At 37.5% G+C, this 26,801-nt stretch overlaps 1 protein-coding gene and 1 non-coding gene across 7 annotated transcripts in view; both read left to right on the forward strand.

Moving 5' to 3' along the window:
• The window catches only part of PLEKHH2 (pleckstrin homology, MyTH4 and FERM domain containing H2), a 134,642-nt gene that overhangs the window by 104,949 nt on the left and 2,892 nt on the right, over positions 1-26,801 (forward strand). For 3 of the 6 annotated variants that reach the window (XM_004447292.3, XM_058278481.2, XM_071208797.1), the window contains 10 exons: positions 192-371; positions 3,479-3,576; positions 4,940-5,117; positions 6,011-6,166; positions 7,984-8,081; positions 14,894-15,035; positions 19,799-19,944; positions 20,905-21,034; positions 23,763-23,849; positions 26,033-26,170. In XM_004447292.3, coding sequence (XP_004447349.1) covers positions 192-371; positions 3,479-3,576; positions 4,940-5,117; positions 6,011-6,166; positions 7,984-8,081; positions 14,894-15,035; positions 19,799-19,944; positions 20,905-21,034; positions 23,763-23,849; positions 26,033-26,170 — 1,353 coding nt within the window. The remainder of the gene's footprint in view (positions 1-191; positions 372-3,478; positions 3,577-4,939; positions 5,118-6,010; positions 6,167-7,983; positions 8,082-14,893; positions 15,036-19,798; positions 19,945-20,904; positions 21,035-23,762; positions 23,850-26,032; positions 26,171-26,801) is intronic. The other 3 variants (XM_023588051.3, XM_058278483.2, XR_011646095.1) reach the window with 2 other exon arrangements.
• LOC111763649 (U6 spliceosomal RNA) lies at positions 21,888-21,994 on the forward strand. Its single transcript, XR_009181358.1, has one exon. It is a non-coding gene; the product is annotated as a U6 spliceosomal RNA (small nuclear RNA).

Consider the following 26,801-nt stretch of genomic DNA (forward strand, 5'->3'; position numbering starts at 1 on the left):
TTGCTCTGAAATCTACTTTGTCTGATATTAATGTAGCCACTCCAGGTTTCTTTTGATATATGTTTTTATAATATATCTTTTTTCATCCTTTTAAACAGACTCTGCTGCTAAGAAGTAAATAGAATCAATGTATTTCATGCAGAATAAATCTAATAATTTCTTCCCTTCAATATATTTTTTGTTTAATTCAGACCTGCCAGCTTTTTATAAATGCAGCAGTTGACTCCCCTGCAATTGATTACCACATATCGCTAGCCCAGAGTGCATTACAGATATGCCTGACACATCCTGAGCTGCAGAATGAAATCTGCTGTCAGCTCATTAAACAGACAAGACGAAGACAGCCACCAAATCAACCAGGACCATTGCAGGTATATAATGACACATGCAACTTTAAATGATGATTTTCTTCTTGATACACTTCAATATAGACATTTTAAAAATACAAAAAAAAAAAATATGAAAAGGAAAAATATCTGTTATATCCTTTCAGTTATTTATATTTTTCCATGCTTTCATATAAAGTATACATGTATGTATGTATGCACACTCACAGGTTTTTATATTACAGCATGTGTATTGCATTTTCCACTATAGAACATAAGCATTTCCCCTATATCCTTAAACATTCTTCAAAACATTAATGGTCACCTTTTTGTCAATTTTTAAGCATTTAGGTTTTTCCAATTATTTTTCCTATACCAAAAAATACTGCAGTAGATATCTTTTAACCCCAGTCTTTGTGTGCTACAAGAACAGTTCATTCCTTTGAAGCCATTTTCAGAGCTTCCCTATGTCTTCAACAATATTCAGTGTAATTATTCTATTAAAGTCTTTCCACCAGTGATTTATGATTTATTTCTTTAACTACTAGTTTTTCAGGTGTGTTTTAGTCATTGTGTTTGCTCTTTAACGAATGCCTCTTTATATCTTTGCTTTGTTGACTCCCTTTTAACTCCTGGATAAAACAGAAATTTTTACATTAGTGTATGGAGGCCTCAGCAGTGGATCCATGAAACTTAAACACTCTGGGGAACCCTCTTAAAGAAAAAGAGTATAAGAATATCTTACTGTTGAAATAGTAAAAATACACATATGATCACATAAACACAATTGACAGTGCCCTTCTCCAGGCCTTGGAAGGGGCCTGTGCTTAGGAGGGGCCCTGAAGCTTAAGCTTCATTTGCATCAAGGGCTTCTCATGATCTGGCTTCAATGGTCTCCTCTTGCTCCAGTCCACGTTATACCTCCTGCCTCCAGCGTACAGCAAATAAACTCTCCCCATTCTTCAAGTATGCCCTGACTTTGCGTTAGCTTCAGCCTTGCACCTGTTATTCCTATTACCTGGATTCCCTTTCTTCCCACCTGTAGACTCAACATCCAGCCCAAGCAACATCTCTCCTGACTCGCTTCCCCCACTCCCACAGCAGTTAGTCATTGCCTCCATTGTTATACTTAAATTGTCACATGATATTAACCATGTTCTGTTATAATTGCTATTTAAATATGTCTCCCACTAGACACTAAGCTCCTCAAGGGCAGGGACAGTGCCTTCTCCCTCCTCCTTTTTTACATAACATTTAAAAAATTACTGAAGTTGTACTTGCGTAAGGAAAAAAATTAAGAGATTACAGGGAAGAGGATTTGGCTCAATGGATAGAGCATCTGCCTACCACATGGGATGTCCAGGGTTCAAACCCAGGGCCTCCCGACCCATGTGGTGAGCTGGCCCACACGCAGTGCTGATGCATGCAAGAAGTGCCATGCCACGCAGGGGTGTCCCCCGTGTAGGGGAGTCCCATGTGCCAGATGTGCCGCATACATGGAGAGCTGATGCAGCAAGATGACACAACAACAACAAAAAAGAGACACAGATTCTTGGTGCCGCTGACAAGAATCCAAGCAGACACAGAAGAATACACACAGCAAATGGAAATAGCAGAAAATGGGGGAGGGGGGGCGGGGAGGGAATAAATAAAAATAAATCTTTAAAAAAAATAAGAGATTACAGAAATGAACAAAGGGAAACTAAGAATCACATACAATTCTATTACCTAAAGATAATCTCTGTTAATATTTTTATGTTTTCCCCTTTGTATGTATGTATGTATGTATATATATATATATATGCATTTATGTGTGGGTGGGTGTATTAGCCAAAGGGGCGCTGATGTAAAATACCAGAAATCTGCTGGGCGTTATAAAGGGTATTTATTTGGGGTAGGAGTTTACAAATACCAGGTCATAAAGCATTAGTTACTTCTCTCACCAAAGTCTATTGTCATGTGTTAGAGCAAGATGGCTGCCGACATCTGCAAGTGTTCAGGCTTCATGGTTCCTACGTTCCTGGGGCTTGCTTTTCTCTGGGTTCAAGGTTCCTTTCTTCCTGGGGCTGGTTTCTCTTTCCTCTGTGAGCTTACTTCCCAGGATTCCAGCTTAAGTCTTCAGCATCAAACTCCAACATCAAATCTCCAACATCAGAAACCCTCAACACTATTCTTTGCCATGCCTTTTATCTGTGAGTCCCTATCTGCCCTAATCATAACTCAGTCATGCCCAGGAACAGATCAGATTACAAGCATAATGCAATATTTCTTTTTGGAATTTATCAATAATATTAAGCTGCTACAGTGGGTGATGGTATTTTTAGTTATATGATTCTTTTTTTTACTGTTTTGTGATCTGCTGTTGTTGTTGTTTTTTAAAGATTTATTTATTTCTCTCCCCCTCCCTCCCCCCCCCCACCCCAGTTGTCTGCTCGCTGTGTCTATTTGCTGCATCATCTTCTTTGTCTGCTTCTGTTGTTGTCAGCGGCACGGGAAACTGTGTTTCTTTTTTGTTGCATCATCTTGTTGTGTCAGCTCTCCATGTGTGCAGCGCCATTCCTGGGCAGGCTGCACTTTCTTTCATGCTGGGCGGCTCTCCTTACGAGGCACACTCCTTGCATGTGGGGCTCCCCTACGTGGGGGACACCCCTGCATGGCACAGCACTCCTTACACACATCAGCAGTGCGCATGGGCCAGCTCCACACAGGTCAAGGAGGCCCAGGGTTTGAACCGTGGACCTCCCACATGGTAGATAGACGCCCTAACCACTGGGCCAAGTCCGCTTCCTGATCTACTGTTCTTGAAACTGCAATTTTGAATTTTGAATTTAATGAATAAAAACATTAATGAACAAAAGAGGAACAGTTACTAATCTTTGAGTGTGATGTCAAGGAGGACTACCATATGTTCTTGGTACTTAAGTTGTAGACAACAGTATATACAACTAGGTGGGTCATGAATTTGACCCAATGTAGAGTTTTGCGTTTCTATGTAATTTTGAATGCTCTAAACAGATCATGTTTATGCAAGTTAAGAGAGATTATCACTTATTATCAGCCCATTGCACTCACAACTATGGTCAGTCACGGTCCTTCCAACTTGGATCTCTGACTGGCAGGTGTTCTAACATCTGGTGCTTCTCTTTGCCCAGGGCTGGCAGCTCTTGGCCCTCTGTGTTGGGCTCTTCCTTCCCCATCATCCTTTCCTATGGCTCCTCAAGCTCCACCTAAAGAAGAATGCAGATTCCAGGTATGCAGAAATGTAGCCAGCTGAACTGTTTCTGTGGCCTCTGAAAGTCTACCATAAATCCTAAGTATTTAATAATCTGCCGGGACCATTAAAAAAATGTGTGAATCAAGTGTTGGTATAGGAAATCTTTGGTTATCATTTATGTGGGCCTGGAGATATTTCCTTTGTTATGTTAAATTGTTCATGGAAGATTGCAGTAAAAGCTTGAAAAACTGACAAAGACTATTTTAAAGTGAAAAGTCTATGTACATTTTGAGTATAAATGACTTAGCATTAGTGGGTGTTCATTCAAATAAAAGCATCAATTTTGCCTCCTTAGTTATCCCTATTACTGTTTTTCTCCACTTTCAATTCTTTTATACAGAAGACTTCCCTTATGGTCTTGCCTTTTTTTAAAAAAAATAGTAATTGTATGTTTTTGAATTACTTCAGAATTTTTACTCACTTGAAAAAGACATTTAAAATCCATCTTTTAGAATAGTTTATTTGCGTGAGACCCAAGGCACCAGCCAGGGCTTATCAGGATCATTTTGTCCACCAAAGGGTTCTAGTAGGTTATTTTCATAGACTTTTGCACTAAACACAATGAAACAAACAAACAACAACTTGGAAACAATAGGAAAATAGCCGCCTGTTCGCCTGTTCGTAGTGTATTTTGGGCACTCTGCTCCGAGCCATGTGGTTTCATTTGCAGTCACTGAGGAGCCCCCAGAGGATGATGTTTTAGGGTCTGCCTAGAAGACACTTGAATACAAATATATTTGCTGGTGTTGTTAATCTGCTTTTATAAACAAAATACAAATTGTGTATAACAACTGAGCAAATAAGACCTCTAGCCGACTTTTATCTTTATTTACTATAGTAGTTTTGTTTAATGTGTAGTTTTTCATAAATGCATATTTTAAAAATGGTTTTTAAAAATTTTTACTTGAAATTATTTTCACAGTTGTTTAGTAGCCAAGTACTATCTTCCATATTCTTCAAAAGGGAGAACTCTCCTGCATCATGTATTTCTTATGTCACCCTATACTACTCTTTATACAATTATTTTCTTTATACTTAGTAAACTTACTATATATATATTTTAAACAACAAGTAATTTTAAATTCAATTTGTGATTCCAATAATACAATAAAGGTGACAAACATTGGGGGGGGATATTTGACCGTCAGTTGCTAAAGAAATTGGAATTTGAGAAAAGTTACAGTAGTTTAATATTAGCATTCAAACAGAATAATTACTGTCAAAATTAGAACAATAAATTTGTAACGTACATCAAGGAAAAATTCCTTAATGGTGTACATATATTAGATTATCTTAGTTAAATTTATTCTTAGGCTTTATCTTAAGTTTTGTATTGCAGGACAGAATTTGGAAAATATGCCATTTATTGTCAACGATGTGTGGAAAGAACACAACAAAATGGAGATCGAGAGGCAAGACCCTCAAGAATGGAAATTCTTTCAACCCTTCTTCGAAACCCTTATCATCATTCTTTGCCCTTCAGTATTCCAGTGCACTTCATGAATGGGATATATCAGGTAGATAAGACTTCCTACCCTAATTAAAACATGCCTAGCCTAGAATCCTATGTATAATAAATAGAAAAGTGACATGTCTACCTATCTTTGTCAGCAGCTGGCAGTGATAAAGTGCAGTTATATGAACTCTTTTATCAAAAGCATTTAAGTTTTGCTAAAAATGATTCACACTAAAAACAAATCCATATTGAAGCAAACAAGGGAGGAGTTTCAACTGTCATTATAGTTCTTATGGAAAGAAACAAAAACACTTTTCAACTGAGCCTTTTCAATACCAGTGCATCTGCCAGGTGAGGAAATGATTGCTAATAATAGGTGTGTACAAATGTGGTGTCCAAATCTCAGGAATTATTGGGCAAACTTGCCTGGACCCTCCCAACTCTCCAATCTAGATGCTTGCTTATTCACTGAAGCAAACATGTCCCAAAGCTAGCAATTAGTCTTTGCAGCCAGAAGCCTTTTATCACAGAATTCAGATACTCTACTGCCTATTAAAGAAACAAGCACTCAATGCATAAAAGTGTACATTTGTTTAAATGTATTTCTTGTTTCTTTTCGTTCATTTGTGTAAGGACTGAATATTGTAGTGTAGTTCTTGGTTTTCTTCTAATGGGTAGCCATAACATTTCTGTAAGATATTTATAGCTGTCACATGATCTTTCTGTTTTGAATTCACATCTTTTGGCTGAAGCTGAGATTCTGAATTCTTGAAGCAAGCTAACTACTGAGGTGGCATTCATTCTCTCTAGTGGAACTCTGAAAAAAAATGCTGCGCATCTAGATAAACAGATGTTATCGTTAATCATACACCAGTGCACCTGTTTCTTCCCTGAAACTCAGTTTGAAACTTAAGTAGTTTTTATTAAGAGAACTACTTTGTTCTTTCTGTTTAGGTAGTTGGATTTGATGCATCCACCACTGTAGAAGAATTTTTGAATACCCTGAACCAAGACACAGGAATGAGGAAGCCAGCACAGTCTGGATTTGCACTGTTCACAGATGATCCTTCTGGCAGAGATTTAGAACATTGCCTCCAAGGAAACATCAAGGTAAAACCAAGGCCTTTTAAGGAGAAAACTCAGCAAATGGTAAAGATGCTCTTCTTTGCTGTTTGAAAAAAGTAAGGAGTTTTCAAAACAATTTAAACAATCCTGTCTTCACACACATACACACACACACACAATTGCAGGACTTTGTTGAAACCATGTAATTGTAAATACACAGTCTGCAAACACACCTCATGTTAAGAGAGGAAGAGGAGTAATAGTAGAAATAAGACCCTAGTTATTAGGGTAGTAATCCTTTACTACCCTAATAATGGTGTGGAAACTAATAAAATGGACTTCCATTTTATTCATTTAGCCAGTAATACTTGTTGAACTATTTACTGTGTTCTAGGGGCTAAGCTGTACCCTGTGGGGAATACAAAGAAGGACCAGAAATAGTCCCTGCCCACTGTGAACTTAAAATTTGCTGGGGAGGAAAAGCCTTGTACACCAATAACCTTAAATAGGGTTGAAAGTGATAAATGTTTTAAGTGTGCTGTGGATGTTCCAAAAAGGGAGAGTTTAGGTTAAGCATTGGCAATTAGGGAAGACCTGATACTAAGAATGGATAGAAATGGTCCTGTAGAAATAAAGAAGGTATTCCAGGCATAAGGAAAATCTGCAGAGACAGAAAATTGGAGGTTTAAAAAATGTTTTTTTTCCCCCATGGTAAAATAACTTTCATAAAGTTTCCATCTAGAGATGACAAGAAGTAGAAATAAAGAATTAAAGAACTACAAGGGACCTTAGAGAAATAATCCACTTGTTACATAAATGAGAACGCTGAGGCCCAGAGAGGGAAATGAGTTACCCCAAATTAAACAGCTAGAACTGGGTCTAGACCCTTTCTTTACCTTGATGTGGTCCCTGATTATTCTTGGGAATAAATACTTTGTGACAGGGTGAAGGTGTTTCTATGATTTGGCAATTAAAAGAAGTGAGGCAGAAATAATAGCTGACAAGATTCAAACAGTAGTTTCATCTGACTCCTCAAAGCCCCTCTCACTTGCAGGATAACCCATCAAGGCGCCATGGGGTTTTAGAGGATGCTGTTGGAAGCTCAAACACACTTCATTAGGAGGGTTGCGCCCAGATACGGCCATCCTCCTCTCCCTCCCATTTCTTTGGCTGCATATTGAGAAATCTCGATGAATGAATGTCTTTTCTCCTCAACTCCAGGCATATCCTGTTCAGTTCAACAAGTCAAATGTATATTTGTGAGATGGACGTTCCTGGGCACTGTGGTTAATATTTCCTTGAGCATCGTTGTTAATATTTAGTCAACAGAATATACATGTATTTTGGGTTGAACTGAGCTGAGTAAATATTAGGGGCTTTTGAAAACTTTTATTTATAATTCTGTAAATAACTAGTTAACACACACACATACATTTATTTGGTTCCTGAAATATTTTTATTCTCTCCCAAGGAATTTTAAGATTGAATTTCAAATTTCTTTGGGATAACTTCTGTTATTCCCATCTTTATAAACCCACAAAGTGGAGAAGTTGCTTTTCCAGTGACTAAGTCATGAAAACATTGCTGGAATCTTCCTGTTTCTATTCTCATGCAGTCTTACATTAAGATTCCTCTTTGAGTAAAAAATGCATGGCCACAGTCCAAAGTTAATGTGTGTCCAGAAGGATAAGTGGACCAAAGAGCAGTTTATAATTAAATCCTAAACTCAAACTGAACTCAAAGCCTCAGTACATTTGGTTTGATCATATTAATTGAAATTTTTCAGTCCACAGTCATAATTGCCTTCAAAAACTGCTGATTTGAAACATACTGTAAGTCTCAGTTTTCCACTTCCCTTCTAGATTTGTGACATTATTTCTAAATGGGAACAGGCTTCCAAAGAACAGCAGCCTGGGAAATGTGAAGGGACAAGAACTGTTCGTCTTACTTATAAAAACAGGTGTGTAATATTGTATCCAAATTAGAAAATTTGAATTTAGAGTTATCGTTTAAATCATGCACCTACAATTTAGTTTCCTATTGAAAAACCTTGAAAATTATAATACTAATTTGTATGTCTGTTTCTTTATAGAAGAAACTACCACATAAAATTTTGTTTCTAATTCTAGTCTTTTAATGGCATGAATTATAATTTATAAAATATGCATTTGAACAGAAATTAGGAAAAAAACTAGAAAAACAGTTGCTATCTTAGGGTAGTTGATAAAAGGATGAATTTTTCACTTTCAAAGTTTCCTTGAATGCTGTTGTTACATTTGTTGTAAATACTGCTCAAATACCCTACTCCAGATCTGTAGTAATAAAAAATATTTGTTTACCCTAGTCCTTTGGAAGTAATAAATATCCCTATTTTTTTCACTCTCATGCATTCATATTCTCTCTCTCTTTACATATTTATTGAGCTTCAACTATAAGCTATGCACTTAGTTAAATGCTTTGGGTAAATGGTAATAAAAACATAGTCCCTGTCTTAAGGAATTTACAGACTCATGGAAAGATGGTTATTAATCATATAATCATTCTAATAAATATAAATCACACATTAAGTTCTCTGAAGGAAAGGAGCATGGTTCTGTGAGAGCATAGAACGAGGAGCCTGACCTAGACTGGAGACATCTGGGAGGCTTCTCTGAGGAAATGATGCTTGAGCCAAGAGCAGCAGGGGGTTGGGGGTAGGGCACCAAAATGGGTAGAACTGGATGTTCAAAGGCCTGTAAAGGAAGGCTGCGTAGCTTGTTTCAGAAATTGGGGAAAAGCCAGGTGGACTGGAGAACATACCTTTTCAATTTTAATACCTGTTGGCTTATGGTCAAAAACTAGATTTTCTCTCTTTCTTTGACCCTTTCTTATTCTTTCTTTCTTATTCTGTATTAGCAGAAGGTAGTACTTAATGAACACTATTAACTGACCAACTCACATTAACTGTACCAAAAAAAAAAAAGGTATTCTACTGGTTCTGTTTGGATCTTCTACCCCATAAAATAAAGAATGTATAAAATATCATTCCAAGAGCCTGGTGGACTTCTTTCAAAGGCCCACTTTGGGAAAATGTTTGTTTCATAGACTTAAAATTGAAACATAAGAAGTGAAGGCACTATTAAGGATGCAATAGCCTTTGGTCCTGTTCAGTATTTCTTTACCCAATAATCTTTCCCATATAAATACCCACATAACTGGGCAAGAGGACATGTCTTAGCAACCTCTTTGCTACATTTATTTTATTTTATTATTTTTTTTAAAGATTTATTTATTTAATTCCCCCCCCTCCCCTGGTTGTCTGTTCTTGGTGTCTATCTGCTGAGTCTTGTTTCCTTGTCCACTTCTGTTGTCGTCAGCAGCACGGGAAGTGTGGGCGGCGCCATTCCTGGGCAGGCTGCACTTTCTTTTCACGCTGGGCGGCCCTCCTCACGGGCGCACTCCTTGCGCGTGGGGCTCCCCTACGCGGGGGACACCCTTGTGTGGCACGGCACTCCTTGCGCGCATCAGCACTGCGCATGGGCCAGCTCCACACGGGTCAAGGAGGCCCGGGGTTTGAACCGCGGACCTCCCATATGGTAGACGGACGCCCTAACCACTGGGCCAAAGTCCGTTTCCCTACATTTATTTTTAATAATAGTGAAAAACTTGGGGGAAAACAGACATGTTTATTAATAGGGAAATGATTTAATAAATATGGAGCATTCGTCCTGTGGACTCCTCTCATACGGACAACCTCGGTGATGGTGGTGAAGAGGCCACCCACTGTTTGAACAGTCTTTTTTGCTCTGAATGGTGAATGGTGGTTATGAGCCTTTGGAGCTTCTTCAGGGGTCATGAGCTGTTCCGGGAAGGAAGGTGTCATTTAAGCTTTGGTATCTAAGGTTTTAAAATCTTACTTTCTTAGAGGTAAACAGTATTGCTTAGATGGTGGAAAGGGTTCTAATCCTGGAGGAATCTTTTGATGGCAGCCTTCATCTCTGGGGCCGAGGTGCCTGGCAAAGACAGTAGGCTGGGAGACGTGACCTTCCAGATGGTTGTTTTAGTTCCGTGATCCCTGGAAAAGTTGTTCTCAGTATGCAGTCTCTGGACCAGCAGTGTCAACAGCACATGGAAGCGTGTTAGAAATGCCAATTATTAGAACTGCATCAGAATCTCTAGGCGTGAGGCCTAGAAGTCTGTATTTTAACAACTCTCCAGGTGATTCTTAGGCTGTCTGAATTTTGAGAGGCACTAATCTAGACATACTGCCCCTGACTTTTGATCTCTCCTTCGATGGAAGGGAACCTCTTCCTCCTGGACCTGCCCTGCCCTATATCCTCATGAGAAGAGAGGTTCAGGTATTGTCTTGTGGTTTTGATGGAACCAAAAGGATTGACTTCCATGTCTATCTATTTGTAAGAATTCATACTATATGAATATATATTAATTCTGATTTAATGGTTAAGGTTGGAACTAAAGTTACATTTGGATGAAATGGATGAAATGGGAGACAGGTGGTATGAAAGACACAGATAATAATGCCCCAAGTTCAGCAAATACCACTTACCACCAGACGGGGCAAAGAAATGTGTGAATAACACATGATAAAGCCTCCTTTCTTTAAAAAAAAAAAAAAAGTCTCATGACAATATCTTTGACATCAGGAAAAAGCAACTCAGTTTCAAGATTTAATTTTTAACAGACTGAAATGGCAAGATAGCCACAGCTATGTATAAGTGCTGTTTCTAAATATAGTAATGCTTTGTATGTGTGTAATTTCCAGTGACACAATTAAGACGAGAACTAGCTGTGACCTATCATGTAGCCAAATACTTGATTCTTCATCTGTCAAGCAGTATTAAAATTAGCAACTGAAATACCACATGTCTTTACTATGGAATTTTTATTTATATTCAGCAAGTTATACAATTTTAATTATTTCAATTTGAAAGTTAAAGATCTGATTAATAGGTGTTGAACTTGGTTGTTCTTGAACATAGACAACCATTGGGAAACTAATATTTAAATTCTATTCATATTTAAGATTCTTTGTGTGAATCCATATTTGGCTTCTTAGTGTGTGTTTGAAATTGCAAAAGTCAAGGCATTATATTTGTTTGTTTGTTTTTTAAAGATTTACTTATTTATTCCCCTCCCCATTGTTTCTGGACTTGTCTGCTTTCTGTGTCCATTTGCTGTGTGTTCTTCTGTGTCTGCTTATCTTCTCTTTAGGCAGCACCAGGAACCGATCCTGGGACCTTCTGAAGTAGGAGAGAGGCACTCTATCTCTTGTTCCACCTCAGTTCCCTGGTCTGCTGCATCTCTTATTGTTTCTCCTCTGTGTCTCTTTTTTTTGTTGCATCATCTTGCTGCACCAGCTCTCCACTCAGTCCAGTACTTCATGTGGGCCAGCACTCCTGCAAGGGCCAGCACACCACATGGGCCAGCACTCTGCGTGGGCCAGCTTGGCTTCAGCTGGAGGTTCTGGGAATCGAACCCTGGACCTCCTATATGGTAGATGGGAGCCCAGTCGCTTAAGCCACATCCACTTCCCAAGGCATTATTTTTAACAAAGCAAAGCTGGCAAGGGCCCTTTCCTGACAGAAACAACTCCGCTTTCCCCCCTTGTTGAAAAGGAAAAAACTATTAATTTCAAAAGTCCTTTGTAGTAGTTATTTTCTGGAGCATAACTTCTCATTCCCATCTCTGCCACTTTTAGCTGACTGTAAGAGCACCTACATCCATTGGCTTCTATGCCTAGAAGGATCTTGATGGTTCATCTAATTTATTCCATTTCTTCTATATTCACACTAAAAATAATAATAATAAAAATTCTAGAATGACGAGGCTCTGTTGTGATTCTAACCTCCAGAGAAGAATAATCCTGATAATAATAATGGTAGCCAGTATTTGGTGAGCACATGCCAGGCCCTGTGCTGAGCTCTCTGTATGCATCATCTCATTGTAATCCTAACAATAACCCTATGAGGTAGGCATGTTAAAATCGTCAACTTATGGATGAGGAAACATTTAGAGAGTTAAGTCACTTACAATAAAGGTATAGGCAGACTTTTTTTTTTTCCCAAATCATTTCATTGTTTAACAGTTCTTACTACCAACCATTTATCCATTCATGCAATAAACATAGAAGTTTTTACAGTGCCAGGACTTGTTGAAAGTATTGGCGATTCAAAGGTAAATCTCACACGTTTAGAATCTCACACTTTTTAGGGAGAGACAGATATGAAATCTTAGCAATGTTATTAATGTGTGTAATAGGGCCAGGAGAGCTGAGTAGTGAGGACCACGGGCCCTGGAGGCAGACAGCCGGGGTTAGAACTGCTACACTGTGGCCTTGAGCAACCCATTTCACTTATGGGGTCTCTGTGCCTCAGGGGTCGCACATGTGAAAAGGAGAAAATAGTACCTCCTTCGAAGGTTTTCCGAAGGATTAAGTTTTGGTAAATATAAACCACTTGGGTCAGAGCCTGCCACAAAGTAAATGTTCCAAAGGTATTTGCTGTTACCAGAATATAACATTTATATATACAAGATGGTATGGGGACAGAAAGGAACATAAAGGTTGGATGCCATAGAGGTAGGGAGAGAACAGTGAAGAGGAATCTCAGTCGCAGGTTCAGGACCGTGTATTCAATAGATTGGTGAACTGAGGAGTGAAGGGAGGGTAAATGGGGACCAAACGCAGTCTGCTTCCTCAGGAAGTTTACAAGATGGTAAGAAGGGCAACAGTAGGAAACAAATGCCCTAAATGCCTAAATGAGCTCTGGAGCCCCTCTGGGCAAATTAAAGGATTACCAAGCAATGCTGAGGGCTCTGCCTAATTTGGAGGCAGTGTTTGTGTGGTGGTATCAGTCCATTTAGCAATGTGATTTCCATCCCACTGTATTCAGATTCTTGGGTTGTGGAATGAGGGTCATTTAAGAGTCCTTCTAGTGTCTAACCCCAGCCCTGCCTGCTGGAATGGAAGCCCACTTTCTCTGCTTCTGGCCTCTTTAGAATTTGGTAGGTGTAAATTGATCATATTCAGAGAGACCCGTATCACCTTCCCCTGAAACCTTTACTAATCAAGCTCCGTGGAGTTAATTTTCTGATCTTTTGAACATTTTTATGACTCTTCTTTTAATTCTTCTCCAAATTGTCTCCAAATCCCTGAATGGTTGGTTGAACCCAAACTGTTTAATTAGGGATTTGAGCCAATGGTTCCTACACATTGTATTTCCTCTGTGTCCAGGATTGTTTTTCTCTTTTCTGCTTATAATACTTCATTTTCCCTTCCCAATTTCAATCTTATTGGCATTCCAGAAATGGTAGAATATGCCTTTTAGCTTTCTTGGCTGTAGTCATTGTTTGGTTGGTTCTTTTTTTTATTTTTTACTTAGCTGTATTATTAATTCAATCTTTTATTAAGAACTCTCCAGTGGTAGGCACTTAGCTAAACCCTTGTGGATTATAGTGATAAATAAGAGCTCCTAACTTTAAGTGGGGGAAAATAAACTATGTACAAAAATGTACTACAGAATATGTAAGCATGCTGGAAAGGGAGGGCTTTCATGTTAAACTTTATTCTCTTTGTTTTATATCACTTTTCTGATATAATTTTGAACTTAGAATTTTCTATTATAATGCCCAGCCATAGTCTTCTACCAATTTAAGAAATCTGCATTTTTTTTTTGCCATCTTGCAGTCATATATCAGAAGGGGATTTAGGATTAATTTTTTCAGGAGACCACTCTGAACAACTGCCCAGTCCACTAATTCTTAAGCTGGGGTGGGTGGAAAGAACGATGAGAATCATGGAGCAGGAGGACTTTTCAGAGTATACCGCCATGCTTGCCTGGAGATTCTAAATGGCAGCCCTCTCATTCCCTACTATTTGAGATAATTACTGAAAGAGATATTGTAACTGGTGGGAGTGTGTTCTCTCCCTCAAGTGTGTTAGGGGTAAAAGGCTGAAAATCTGCAATTACAGCTAGTTGGGCACACACATAACAACTAATGGATTTACATCACTCTTTTCTAGCCACTGTGCAATCATGGCAATATTCAGCTATGTCAAAATGTTGCTTACCTGCCCCATTGTCGTAATATGCACAGCCCCTGGTGCTTGATCTGCAGCCTGACGTTAGAACTCAGAAGTCTCACGTATAAAAAAAATGACACAGTGAATAATTAGGGTCACTGATTTGGTAAAGACTTCCTAGGCAAACAAAAGTCATTTTGTATTTTAACAAGTAAAAGTGATAACATATAAACTATTTTGAGTTTTTAAGCCTACTTCTCAGAATGTAACAAAAAATATCAAAACACATTTAAATATGCAAATGTTATCTTTTAGATTCCAAAGCAAACCCTTCTTATTTGATGTAAATTTTTGGAATGATTTGGAATTAAGACCTTCTATATTTCCTTACTCCCTGGTATGTTCAAGGAATTTGGGAAAGGTCATGAGCATTTTGAAAATTGAGCTTATACATCCCATTGAAATGAAGGGATACATCAGAATTCCTTACAACAGTGGGCATATTTAATTTCTTTTGAGGTCTTAGATCTTTCTTCAGTAACACTTAAGGGTTAGAAACAAAGCAGATTTTCCTCAGTTTACTGAAAATGTACAAAGCAAAAACAGAGGTCATTACAGAATAGCATTGGGCTAGTTTGCATCTCTTAGCGCACTCCCAGTACCAGTCCTCTGAATTTATTCATAACAATATCTTTACTTTCTTCCTTTGTAAGAATATCATTTAATAAAAAATGTCCTCTTTTTTCCTACAGACTGTATTTCTCAATGCAAGCTCATGGAGAAACGGATAGAGAAAAGTTGCTGTTAATGTATCAGACAAATGATCAAATAATAAATGGACTCTTTCCTCTGAACAAGGATCTGGCATTAGAAATGGCAGCTCTTTTAGCTCAGGTAACTTACATGTTATATACAGATAGGATGTTCATTTCTGCACCAAATTTAATATTGTAAAACAATATACCCTCAGTAATTCTTTAAATTCATTTTGCTATGATTAACCTGTTAAAAATTGCAGGCATTATAATTACAGTTTGACTCCGAATTGCTGACACTCTAGTAGTAATGAATATAGAATGCAACAATATTCCATAAAGGGAGCCTAGTTTCTTAATTATCTTGAAAATATACCACAAGGCTTTGCACTTAATAAGGAAGTTCAAGTGTAGAGCAGCGTGACTAAGAATGCCATGCTGAACTAGTTCAATAATCTAACAGGAATAAGTATTTTAGAAAGCTATAACACTTTCTTTTATTTACCTGTTATATCAATTAGGATTCGGTTCAGCCTTCTATTTTAAAAAAACAAACAAACCAAAAAAGTAGGAGTGACTTCATCAAAATAGAAGTATATTTGTCTCTCACGTAGAGAGGTAAATATCCTGACAGCTCTATGGAGTCATTAGAGGCCTGGGTTTTATCCTTCTCTCCATTCTGCTGTCCCAAGGATGTCCCTCTCTCCTGGTTCTAGAGGTCTGCCAGAGCTCTAACTATTATATCAGTGTTTCGGGCATCAGGATGGAGGAAGGGTGGAAGAGAGTCATGCCTCCTGCCTTATGACAACTTCCCAGGAGTTCAATAGACTGTGGCCCAAACTTAGTCACGTGTCATTGCCTGCCTTCAAGGGAGGCTGGGTGGTCCTGGCTGGGAAGCAGTGTGCCCGGCTAAATTCAAGGACTCTGTTACTCAGGAAGAAGGAGAGAATAGTCTTAAGAGGCAATCAATGGTCTCTACCACACTGAGGTCTTTGCACAATTAATTAAGGAAAAACATTAAAGCAACTCTATAATGTTATCTGGACAAAGGCTAAGATTCCCCAGGGTTTCAGTCTATGGCTTCTCATTCTACTCTAACCCAGGAGAGCTCATCCATTCTCTTTATTTTATCCACACCTATGCCAATGATTCCCAAATGTTTAGTATCCAGTCTATATTTCTTTCATGGGCTCCTTAAATTCAACTTACTAAAAATGAACTAATAATCCTCTCTCCTCTTTACACTCTGTATCTTCATTGAGCTACTGTCTCCCCACTCAGTCCCCCAAGCAGGCTTCAAATCCAGGAATCATTATTCAGTTTTCCCTCCCTTTCACCTTTCCCCACCAGTCACCACACTCTGCCAATTTTTACTCATAGATGCTTTTTACTCTGCTCCCTCCTTTCCATCCTGACTACCATCACCATCTTTACATCCTGCTGCCTTTCTGTGGTCTGGTCCCCTCAAAATTTATCCTCCACACAGATGCTGGAGGGATTGTTCCTGTTGTCTATGGCTGCATAACAAACGACTCCAAAACTCAGTCACTTGAAACAACAGTTTGAGCAGGTAGATGTAAGGACACTTGTCTTTTTCACATGGCATCAGCTGGCAAGGCCTAGCATCATTTGAAGGCTTGTTCACGCATATATCTGCTGGCTGTCAGTTGGCATCTCTGCTCGAACTGTGAGCTGGAACACCTACACGGGGCCACTTCAGGATGGCTGTTTCTGCTTCCTCACAGAATGGTGGCTGCATTGCAAGAGCAATGTCCCCAAGAGAGACAGGCAGTGAAAGCTGCCAGATTCTTACGTCCTGTGCTTGGAAACTGGCACAATGTCCCTTGTGCAGTGGTGGTTTGTTATGCAGCAATAGTCATGGGAATGGAATTACAGCAGAAATGTGGATCTAGCTTTGCCTTGCCCTTTTTCACCTAGATCTGAACTCTGCCTGCCTCTTCAGCCTGATCTTTCCACCTGTGTGGAACTTGATGGTCCAATAATGCGTAAACTCTGGTTCCTTGCACAGCTATTCCCTGATTGTTTGTGGTTTACTTTTTCTTACCTCTTATGCTTTTCTTGTTGGTCTCCTCTGCTTGGAATGCCTCTACCTCCATCCCTTCACTGTTAACTTCAGTGTATCCTTTCATTTGCATCTCCAGTGTTACTTTTCTAGGAGACCTTCTTGCAATCTGCCTGGGTAGGTTAATGTCCCTCGTTGGGATTTCTGTACTGTCCTGCACATAGCTACTGCTATCCTGACCTCAGTGGTTTATAATTACCTTGTACCACCCACTGTGGCCTCCCTAAGGGCAAGGGCAGTTCCTGTTCATCTCTGTATCCAGCACAGTGCTTTATACAGAGTCCATTCTCCATAAATATTCTTGAATGAATGAATAGTTGATCTTTTAATTTACTATTAGAATACTTTTATGATCATCCAAACTTTAGACCCTTAGTACTATACCTGCTATTCTATTTATGCAAGGGATGAGAGCCGAGGAAAAGAGAAATAAGGTCATATATGTTCTTAGTGACAGGATTGGGAACACTTCTCTATCATTTGCCATTCTAGGATTCAGTCTTCTAAAACCACGGATTCTCTGTTAAAATCTCACTCATTTTTACTGAAATTTAAACTAGTCTTCTCAATCAAGAGGGTTTCATGCTTTGGAGATAGGGAATTCTAACATTTTTAGATTAATTTGAAGAAGGGGTAGAAAGGTCCAATCATATACATAGAAAATTCTGAGCACATTACTAACTAAAATATAATTTCTCCATCTGTAAAAGAAAAATTAAATAATGCCTCTGTTTTCTCGGATTCCAGTAGTTTTTTGTGTAGATAAATTAAGTATATTAAAGAGATCTGAGCTCTGTAAAATAGAAGTTATTTCTTTTATAGATTTGAGTATATGTAGAGCCCTTTTTGTATTCTCTGTCTTAAATAGGAAGTGCTTTTAGTTGATCATTAATGGATGTTCTTAGTGTCTGGTAAGGCATCATATTTCATATGGGGCATGTCAGGAATTATCTAAGTCAATTTTCAGTAATTTTCCAAACATTTATTGTGCCTGTTCTGTGCCAAACAGAGGGAGGAGAGACAGTGTGCTTGGAGATACCACTTTGGGGTTCCTAGAAGGCAGAGTTGCCTCAAATGGCTACTATTAGTGTAACTACTGTTTGTCCTAACTTCCATATCTTTGGAGGTTAAATCCTGGTCTCAGGTTCCTAAGTGGCTGTGGTGAGTGCTTCTGGGTAAGAGCAGGTGGGGATAATAAATAACGTGCTGTGGGATAGTGACTTCAGTGTATTTGGAGAGCAGGTATGAGGACATTAGGAAGGATACAGGCTAGAAAGGAGATGGGGAATTATTGAAACCAGGAGAAATGAGGAATGGAGGCTGAATAGCAAAGCCAAGCCAAGTAACCAACAAGGAAGAAACTGGGTCAAAGACAGAACCTAGGAAGTACAAGAACAGGATGTAAGGGCAAAGCTGAATGAGGAATTAGACAGTCCCTGGTCAGATGAAGAACTAGGTAACAGGAGCCACATGGGTCACAGTCTCAGAGGCTGGCTGTGCTAACAGCATCCCTGGAGGCAGAGCGCCGTTTTGACGTGGAGACCTGAGGCTTCCTAGGATACCACCTAGTCTAAAGGGAATCGCCCATCTCCTTGCTGGAGAGTGCTCTAGATAATGATGTGAGTGGTCGTTAGGCCAGTCACCTGACTGCCCTCAGCCCGTCGCCCTCCTTCACCCTCTTCAGTGCCCTATGCAAGGCGCTCACAACAGCTTCTTGCAAGTGTTTTTTTATGTGCCAGTCTCCCCTGCTAGACAATAAGCTCTCTGAGAGCAGGGATTTATGCCCATCAGTTAGCACAGTGTTTGACTCATAATGCAGCCTCAGTATATGTTTGGGTGAATGGAGGAGTGGGTTAGTGGATAGAGGGTAGATGGGTGAGTAGTTGGATAAGGAGGTAGGTGATGGCACCTCTGGGGCCTAATTAATAGAGATAAGTTCTGAATACTCTTTCATTGAGGGAATTGAAGGGTTCTATTCCAAGAAATAATAGAATAATAGAATGAGGGGATAAACTGCAGTAACATTTGTAGAGAAAATGTAGGAAGTGATGGAATATAGTTCTTGCTCCCATTACATTTAGTAGAGCCCCTTAAAAAGTTCAACTAATTTGTTGAGATTTTTTTTAATAGCTTTGTAACGTTTGCATTTTATTTTTAACTTCCGTTTTGCCTTATTAGCAATTAAAATAGTATCTTAAAAATGAAAAATTATCCTGTAGGCAATAAACGGATAGAGTAGAGCCCTTTAGCAAATGTTTCTAGATGGTAATATTAATTTAGGGTGGTGAATATAGAAATAGAATTAAAATATTTAAATTGGAGATTTTTTTTCAAAATTAGAATTTAAATGGAGCTCAGTTTTTTTGTTTTATTTTGTTTTGTTTTGTTTTGAGGTACTGGGGCTGGGGATTGAACCAGGACCTTGTGTGTGGAAGCTGGTGCTCAACCACTGAGCTACATCAGCTCCCCTGAGTTGGTTTTTTCATTTGTTTGTTGTTTGTTTTTGTTTTTAGGAGGTACCAGGGACCAAACCCAGGTCCTGATATATGGGAAGCAGGCACTCAAACTCAATCACTTGAGCTCCATCCACTCCCCAGAGTTTAGATTTTAATAATAGTTCTTATGTACTATTATAAGTTCCTTAATGACATAAAAATGGCAAATAGATTTATGTATTAGATGTTACAAAGAATATTTAGAAAGAATAAAACTGATTTTCTTTTTTTAAACCCTTTTCAATATCTTTTATATATATATATATATATATATATATATATTTTTTTTTTTTTTATTTTTTTTTTTTTTTTACTTTCAATTAGGTAGAGATTGGAGATTTCGAAAGACCTTTCTCAACTCCAGCAGGGCATGTTACCAGTCAATGCAAAGCAAATCAAACTCTAAAACAAGTCATAGAGAAATTTTATCCCAAAAGGTACAGAGATGGCTGTTCTGAAGAACAGTTAAGGTAAGAAACTATTTGTAACTGTTTAGAGGGTGGATGAAAAAAATGTATATGACAATTTCCTTAAGTCTTTTTAAAACTAGTGAAACCCCTCCCTCAAGGGGTTATTTATCCTTTTTAAAAGATGTTTCCAGAAACTTCAGACTATATTTTTAAAATTTAAGAATATATATGAAAAAGCTTTTGCCTTAATTTAGAAGGTCTACTTTTAATTTGATTTTATTCATTCTTGTTCAAATTAGTCCTGATAGCAAATAGAAGAAAATCAAATTGGCCAAGAGTGTGTTTACTTTTATTACATATTTACCAAAATATTTTTAGCTCATAGATATTCTATTATAAATAAATTAGAATAAAAATATACCATCTTCTTAACACACAAGATTTTATTATTTCTTTTAAATTAAAACTGACTTGTTGACAGTTGTGATTTTAAAGGGCACGTAAAGGAAAGCTGGTTAGATTTTAAAAGAGGCAAATCCAAATCACCATGAGATTTCCAAAACAGAAGCATTTAAGATCAGTCTTTTGTCCATGTAGAATAAGTGGTTGCTTTCATGATTTGACTTGCATCCAGCATCTCTCCAGGTCAGGAGCAAGACTCCCTAAAAGTCCACCATTAGGGATTCATTCTTTGGGATGTAATTCTTGCACTTTTCTTTAAAAATGAAAATATTCCCATGAGAAATTGCCTTTTGAACTAGTTTGCATTAAGATATTTTGTTAGACCTTACCAGGTTTTTAAAATTTACTTGACTGGGGGTCATGCTGAGAGCACTGAAAGTATGAAAAACAATGCTACAAAAAAGTAAAAGGGGTGGGTAGTGGTGAGGTGGGAGTCACAGAGCAACAGCTTTACCTAGTTCATAGTTTCTCCTTGATTGGTTCAAGGAGAGCTTTACCCTGGGAGGATGATACACTGTTTTTGTTTTTGCCTTTGTGTTTTTGTTTTTCATTTTTTAGGCAGCTTTGCCAACGACTGTCAACTAGATGGATGGCCTTGCGGGGACATAGCGCTGCCGATTGTGTGCGGATTTATTTGACAGTAGCCAGGAAGTGGCCATTCTTTGGTGCCAAGTTATTTCTTGCAAAAGTAAGGAAGGAGTGCAAAAGAGATGCATAATAAAAATCTCTATGTATATAGTCAATGGTATCGTTTAGTAAATTAAAACAGTGATAACAGTAACCCCAAATTTAGTATTTTTGGCATTAAAAATTATGGAAATTCTCAGTATTTGAAAGAAAACAATGAAGAACACAAATGCAAGGGCAGCCTCTCTCCTTCTCTCTCCCCCTCTCCCTATCCTAAATGATTTCTTAGACTCATTAGAGGAATGATTATTCTAAAAAAAACAACTCCTGAACTCTGCTTTCCTCTCTTCATTCATTCACCTCTTCACTCATTTGCTCATTTTCTTAGTGTTTACTGAGTTCTATTTGCTAACCACTGAGCTAATAAGCTCTAGGGATACATAAACCCTTGGTTTCAACTTCCAGAACCTCACAGTCCAGTGCTGTCACAGGCCTATAAAGAAACGACCATGTGGCATATATTGTAAATGTGACATTGCACACTGCAGAATCACTGAGGGAGACACTAACCCTGCCAGGGAGGTGGCTAGCCTCCTGGGAAAAAAACGTTGCCCTTTAATTTCTTTTCTTTCTATTGATCCATGTCATTTTGTCCTCTTTTGATCTCTTTAGAGACATTCTTTGTTATATTTGTGTGTGTTTGTTTTATCCCCACTAATAAGCTGCATATTCCTGAAGAGCATAGCCTCACTGACCCTAAAAGACTTCTCTAGTGCCCACCATACTGCTTTGCACATAATCATCGCTTCAAAAATATTTGCTAAATAACTGCAACTTTGGGCAAGTTGGTTAATTTCTCTGGACCTCAGTTTCCTCATCTATAAATGAACAATTTGGATTAAAAAGTAAAATCTGTGCTCGTTTCGGCAGCACATATACTAAAATTGGAACGATACAGAGAAGATTAGCATGGCCCCTGCGCAAGGATGACACGCAAATTCGTGAAGCGTTCCATATTTTTAACAGAAGCGGACAAAGAAACAAGACGCAGCAAATAGACACCAAGAACAGACAACCAGGGGAGGGGGGGAATTAAATAAATAAATAAATCTTTAAAAAAAAAAAAGTAAAATCTAAGGTTTCTTCTAACTGATTGTATGAGTGACTGTTGTTTTAGGTAAGAAATTATTTTGCTCCTGGAACTGGAAGCAATATACTAAATAAGCTAAAAAAAAAAAAGGTGATAAAGTCAGTTTTCTTTTTTTTTTTAAAGATTTTTTAAAAAAATTTATGTCTCTCCCCTTCCCCACCCCACCCCCAGTTATCTGCTCTCTGTGTCCATTCACTGCATGATCTTCTATGTCTGCTTGTATTCTTGTCATTAGGCAGCTCCAGGACCCGATCCTGGGACCTTCCAGAGTGGGAGAGAGGCAATTACTCTCTTGCACCAACTCAGCTCCCTGTTCTGCTACGTCTTCTTATTTTCTCTCCCCTGTGTCTCTTGTTGTGTCATCTTGCTGCACCAGCTCTCCATGTCGGCCAGCACTCCTGCACAGGGCAACTTTTCCCTTGCAAGGCGGCATTCCCATGCAGGGCAGCTCTCCTGTGCAAGGCCACATTCCCGCATGGGCAGGCACTCCATGTGGGCCAGCTAGCCACATGGGCCAGCTTTGCCCTCACCAGGAGGCCCTGGGCATTGAACCCTGGACCTCATATATGACAGATGGGAGCCCAATTGGTTGAGTCACATCCGTTTCCCCACAATGGCTTTTAATTCTAGCAGCGTTGAAAGAAATATTAAATATCCTTTTCTCATAATATGTCCTGTGAGTGCAAGCATAAAAATATTATTAAATAATGATGTTGCATTTCATGTTGCATGACTGGCATTTTTTCTTCTTCTCACCTTTCTTTCTAACAGGGAGGCTTAAATGGCATCCTTTCCAATGTTTGCCTATCTTTTACAAATCAGCCTTTAGTGGACACTGTGGTAACCCAGGACTTGATACATGAGATTCTTGATAAATTTTCCTGCATAGCACGAGATTCATCTCTTTTGGTTTTCTATAGACTTGACATTCTTTTATAAGATTCATAAGAAGAGCTTAAGTTTTTGTTAGAATTTCAAGTATAGTTAATTGAACAAAACAGTCATTTTGGAATACTCAAAAACTTTCATGGATTTTAGTTAGGTTTCTGTGGTGGGGGATTCTTTTTATTAATATAATTTCATTGCTTTTTGCAATAAAAATTTAGTGGAAATCTTAATATTCCTCCTTACTGTTGATCATGCATACATATTTTCTTTTTATTCTCTAATTTTAGACATAGAATATTAGATTTAAGAAACTTTCAGAAAAAAATGTGTAATTATAATAGTAATCCTTTCCATTGTAGTAGCACTGCACACCTTATAAAGCACATCCGTATTTTTTTTCATTAGGATTTTAATTATCACAGAAACCCTAAGAATTTTAACCATTAACCTATGGAAACAAAGGAAAAATGAGACGTAAACATTTTCCCATATTAAAGATGAGGAAATTGAGATTCAAAGAGATTAAGTAGCTTAACAAATGGCAGATTTGGGGCTCAAACCCGGGTATCCTAATAATAATCATATTAGTTCTCTCTTCAGTATACCACACTGCCTCCTCCCTAGGAGAGACTTTTAATAAGGTTTTTGTTTTTGTTATTTAATGGCAAATGTTGCATGGAATTTAGACTGAAAAATATTTCTGTAATTTTGCTTAGCATATGTAATATAATGTACTTTCATCTCTTCATAGCCCATAACACCATCATCACTTGGAAATACTTTCCTGTGGCTGGCTATACATGAGGATGGTTTAAGCATCTTAGAATACAACTCCATGGTAAGACTAAATCCTAAAAGTTTGCATAGAGTCAACTATTTCCAGGGCTTAATGTACTATAAACAGAAGGTAATGATACCTTAATCTGATTTTTCTCATATACAGAAAGCATTCTTCCTAATACTGTACAAAATACAACTATGATTACAATTTAATCTTTTAAAGCAAAGATTAGAAAGACTGTATTTTGTGTCAGAGAAAAATCATATTAAGAGATGACATTCTTTTATAAGAATTGAGAGAAGTACTTAAGTTTTTGTTAGAATTTCAATCATTGTTAACAGAACAAAAAGATCTTTGTGGAATACTCAGAAACGTTCGTGGATTTCAGTTGGATTTAAAGTGCAATCATGGTTGTATTCATGAAATGACTATGCATTTATAGCATTAGGAAGATTGTTTCTTTTGTAAAAGAAAATTCATATTAAGGTATAATTAAAGTTGAAACTTTAATTAACAAAGTGTACGTTCAGTTTTACTAATGCTTCTGTAACAAAATTTCTATAATTTCCTGTTGTATCACTTCCCGGTCACTGGTACAAATGCAGTATCTTAGAGATTTTTATATGATATTTTAAAAAGTCAAGCTAAGCTTCCTGTAGACTCTTTTATTTATCTGAAATTCAAATTATTTTCTATCATTTTTTATGTCATACTACTTAGTAAAAAATCTTACTCATCTTTTATTGTTGTTTAGCCTGGCAGGCAGGAATTGCTAACCTTACCTGGCAGGTGTAGTGAGCTCTTCTTACCTGTAGCCTCAGTCAGGGATCATTGAGAGTTTCCTGGAAACCAAACTATCCTTTACTGTTAAAATTACTGTTTCTCCTTACAATGACTAAAAACCATTTTTTGAGTGAGTTTAAATTTCCTGCATGCTTTTTAGTATTTGAGTGGATAACTACAAGACTAACTATAAAATCAGTGACTTAAAGCCAACGAGAAACTGTACACAGTATTGAATTACCTTATTTAAGTAAATCATGTCCTGGGTCCCAAGAGGTGGATCTACAGAGCAGTAAGTAGGCGCTGGTTGGGTACAGTGCCTGAGGCATTCCTTACAAGGCAATTATTAGATACTAAAAGCTTCCTTTGCTTTTAAGCTATGTATTTTCTAGTTATATCTTTTAAATTGTCTTAGCAACAAATTGAGAAAAAAAATTGCTGCATATGTGACAAAGGGTTGGTATCCTTAATATACATAACATAGATATCTTATGAAACAATAGGAAAAAGATGAACACACCAATGAGTTAATGGGCCAAAGCAAGCCACAAAAGAAGCAGTACAGAAGCCCAATAAATGTGTTTTAGGTTGTTAATCTCACTAGTAATTAAATAAATGCATTTTGAAACTGTGAGTTTCTACTTTTCACCAAGGTTGGCAAAGATTTTAAAAGAACAGTAGCGTCCAGTGTTAGCAAGACTGCAATGCTGGGGATGTAAATGGGTATAACTTTTCTGGAGGAGTGTTTGACATAATTCTCAGATCTTGTCCTTACTTTTTGAGCTAGCCATTCCTGTTGCTGGGATTCATAACCAAATAATTAGGTGTGTGCATTAATAGAAGTCCAGAAATATTCACTGGAGTATTGCTTACGACACTAACAAATTAAAAAAAAAAAAAAAAAAAAGATTTGATCCTAAATAGGAGATTGGTTAAATAAAATATTGTCTCTTGAATCATTTACAATGATGTTACACAAATACACTTGTTGTCATGAAAAGATGTTTACAATATGTTAAAATCTTTATCAGGGAGTTGCCAATATTTGACCATGTTAGACCTATAAAATTACCAGTTTCAAGTTGTTCAACTAAATATTAATATATATAAGAGATATCTGAAAGGGTGTACAAAAATAAAAACAATGGTTTTCCACTGAATACTGGAATATAGGTGCTTTTTATTTTCTTACTAAGATTAGATTTTCTAAATTTTATGCAGAATGAGTTAATTGTTTTAGGATCAAAATGTATTTTAATTGTAAAGGTAAATGATGCCTAGGTAAAATTAGTGCTACTACTATCTATTTTGGATTATAATAGATTTGATTTTAGAAAACAGCTTGTCTGTATTATATCATAATTAATTAATATCAGTGTTTTAATGGAAATGTGTTAATATTTTCTCATCTTTCTTTGAAAGTAAAGAACTTATATTTAGTTTTTTTCTCTTTTAAGAGGTTAATAGTCAGCTATGTATACAAGAGTCTAATGACCTTTGGAGGTTATCAAGATGATTTTATGGTAGTCATTAACAATACGCATTCAAAGGACAAACCAACAGACAAATTACTTTTTACCATGGCAAAACCCAAGGTGAGTGGAAACATTTCTGCTAACTTTGTCATGCTACATTTGTAAAATACTCAAACAATTATTGAGCAAAGACTATGTTTCAAGTGGAAAAATAGGACTTCACTTAGAATTAAATGGCCCTGGGTCCAAATTCTGGCTTACCTCATATTTCTAAGCCTTGTTTTTGCTGTTGTCAATGTTATTGTTTTTGTTTGTTTTTGTCTGAAAAAGGGTATGGTACTACTTACTTCTTAGGTTTTAAGAATTAAATGAAGGAAGAGTGTAAAATACTTAGCCTTCTGCCTGACCTATAGAACGTTCAAAATATGTGGTCCTGGTGTTTGTTGGTATCAGGTGCTTTATACACATCATGTTATTTACTTGCGATTATTAGCTTCATGGAGGAAAGAGCAAGGTTTTATAATTAAAACATACTTGTTCCTTTACTATTTTTTTTAATGAAGAGTCTACATGGTTGTAATGCCTCTAAGTAAAAACAATAAATAAAAGGGCTACATTCTAGTGTGTTAATTCCAATTTTAGTAAAAATAATGAGAAATTGTTTTTCCTAAAACTTTCCCTGTTCCTAGATTGTCCAGTAAAAGACACAACCTCTTTGGAATCTGACACTTTTTTTAGTGGCAGCTGCCTT

Source organism: Dasypus novemcinctus, chromosome 17 (genome assembly GCF_030445035.2).
Source record: "Dasypus novemcinctus isolate mDasNov1 chromosome 17, mDasNov1.1.hap2, whole genome shotgun sequence".
NCBI lineage: Eukaryota > Metazoa > Chordata > Mammalia > Cingulata > Dasypodidae > Dasypus > Dasypus novemcinctus.